General features: G+C 42.7%; 1 protein-coding gene across 1 annotated transcript; it reads right to left on the bottom strand.

Annotated features, from left to right (window-relative positions):
* Positions 1-994: 994 nt before the first annotated feature.
* Positions 995-1169, bottom strand: Pmar_PMAR013993 (hypothetical protein; the record flags this gene model as incomplete). Its single annotated transcript, XM_002781276.1, has 1 exon — positions 995-1169. A coding segment is annotated over one exon (175 nt), but the record flags the coding sequence as incomplete, so codon positions are not given.
* Between the last annotated feature and the right edge of the window lie 655 nt (positions 1170-1824).

The raw sequence follows: 1824 nt of genomic DNA, 5'->3' as shown, positions 1-1824 counted from the left end.
AATAGTAGAGCCTATAGTATTAAATTTTACTATTTTTCGAAAATGGTAGATTTTTTTGTCTCCTAAAAAATTACTGTGAATTTCCATCCTCCCTCCGTATCTCAAACACAAAGAAAATCATCATCAGGAACACCGCCGTTTTTTAACAGCATCTTCAACGGTCGGTCGAGGCGGCCCAGAGCAGCTGAATTTCGCGGACAAGTACATTACCGCACCCATCTCAACAACCGCAACAATCGTGTCTTTACCACTATGGGTCTTTATCCCATTGAATGGTGTATAAACGCTCGATACAACCACAACGTCAAAGTCGCTACGAGAAGCTGCCGACTCCGGCGTTCTACATGTAAACAGAAGCGGGGGACGCCTGATCGGAATCAATGCGGTCTTTTTACGGCCTATGCACAATGTATCATTCGAAGTAGTTCGCCCATATATGTCAATGTGAATATTTCGTTTAAATCTGAGTCTGCAGTTCTACGATAACGTTTCTTAGCTCGGAAATTGATATCATAATTATCACGGAAAATGATGTCAACAGTAAATGACTTTTTTGAGATCGCAAGTCTATGCATGTCGAAAATAACAAGTCTTATTTCCACGAGGGAAGGACTAGATTTACGTTCTCACGTAGATCATTTACCGATCCGAATTACGGAAAATACGATATGCTGGTGGACGCCACTGCAGCATAAACCGTTCACAATCCTAATCGTTCTGTAAATTCCCAGCCCAGGAATAAATTCCCCCGTGAAAAACGTTCTCAATTGAATATCCTCGCAACCCCTCTACTACCTCTCCTCTAGTCCCTCTCCCCTCCTAACGTCATATCCCGCTCTTTTCAAATTAGCATACACTATATATGCATCCACAGCATCCTGGCCGATCTCTACCAAATGCCTCCATAACTCTTTAACATCAACACCTTCTACCACTAGCGATCCTCGCTCGACCAAATACAACGCTTCCTCGATATTAAGCTCGGTTTTATCACCAGCGATACTTTGCAATGCCTTCCCGCTCCTATTCGTGATAGTCACTATATTTTTATGGTCATCCCAAACGCCCTGGCATTCGCCCCGTTCCTGCAAGGCCTGCTGAGACCGCAACAGCTCCTCCGTTACAACAGAGTCATGCCGCTTTCCCTCATCTGTAGGCTCTTCTGACATGTCAATTACACTGAATACATAATTTTTCAAAAACACACGTCTTCATTATCAAAACGAATAATTCTCTGATGAGCAAATGCGTTCTTATTCTAAGACTAGTACAAGTCTATAGTGAAAATAACCTTCTGTTACAAGCGTTTCCCGCGGAGCGTTTGCATACGTTTATCACCCTGTAAGTCTTCGGCGAGGTTACACACGGATTTTTTACCTCCCGGAGACAGCAAGCTGTAGCATATATAGCAATCCAGAAACAGTGGTAGAATTCAGATATTGTTAATTAGTCTATGCAATCTACAAGCTTCATCTCCAGATTGATCTTTACTCCAAAATCAACAGGTGTTCGGCCGGTCTACAGTATAGCAATTTCCTACTAAGTAGTATAGCGAACATGTAGTATTAGGGATCTACTACTCCAACAACACTAACACTACAAACGAACACTTCTACGGCCTTCACCACTATCAACATCCATCGAAATATTGATATTTTCCATGCCTACCATAACACCGCCACTTCCCAAAGTCCCCCCCCACTGAATTGAGTTGATTACTAAACGCGACGCTCTACTCTCGAGGTGTATGCTTGTGACGACTACCAATGTCGAGACTGATCAAGTAAATCTTGCTATCTTGCCAAATCTTGCTTTTCCTCAACG

Source organism: Perkinsus marinus, assembly GCF_000006405.1.
Source record: "Perkinsus marinus ATCC 50983 genomic scaffold scf_1104296942938, whole genome shotgun sequence".
NCBI classification, from domain to species: domain Eukaryota; phylum Perkinsozoa; order Perkinsida; family Perkinsidae; genus Perkinsus; species Perkinsus marinus.
This window is presented reverse-complemented; position numbering and strand designations above follow the sequence as displayed.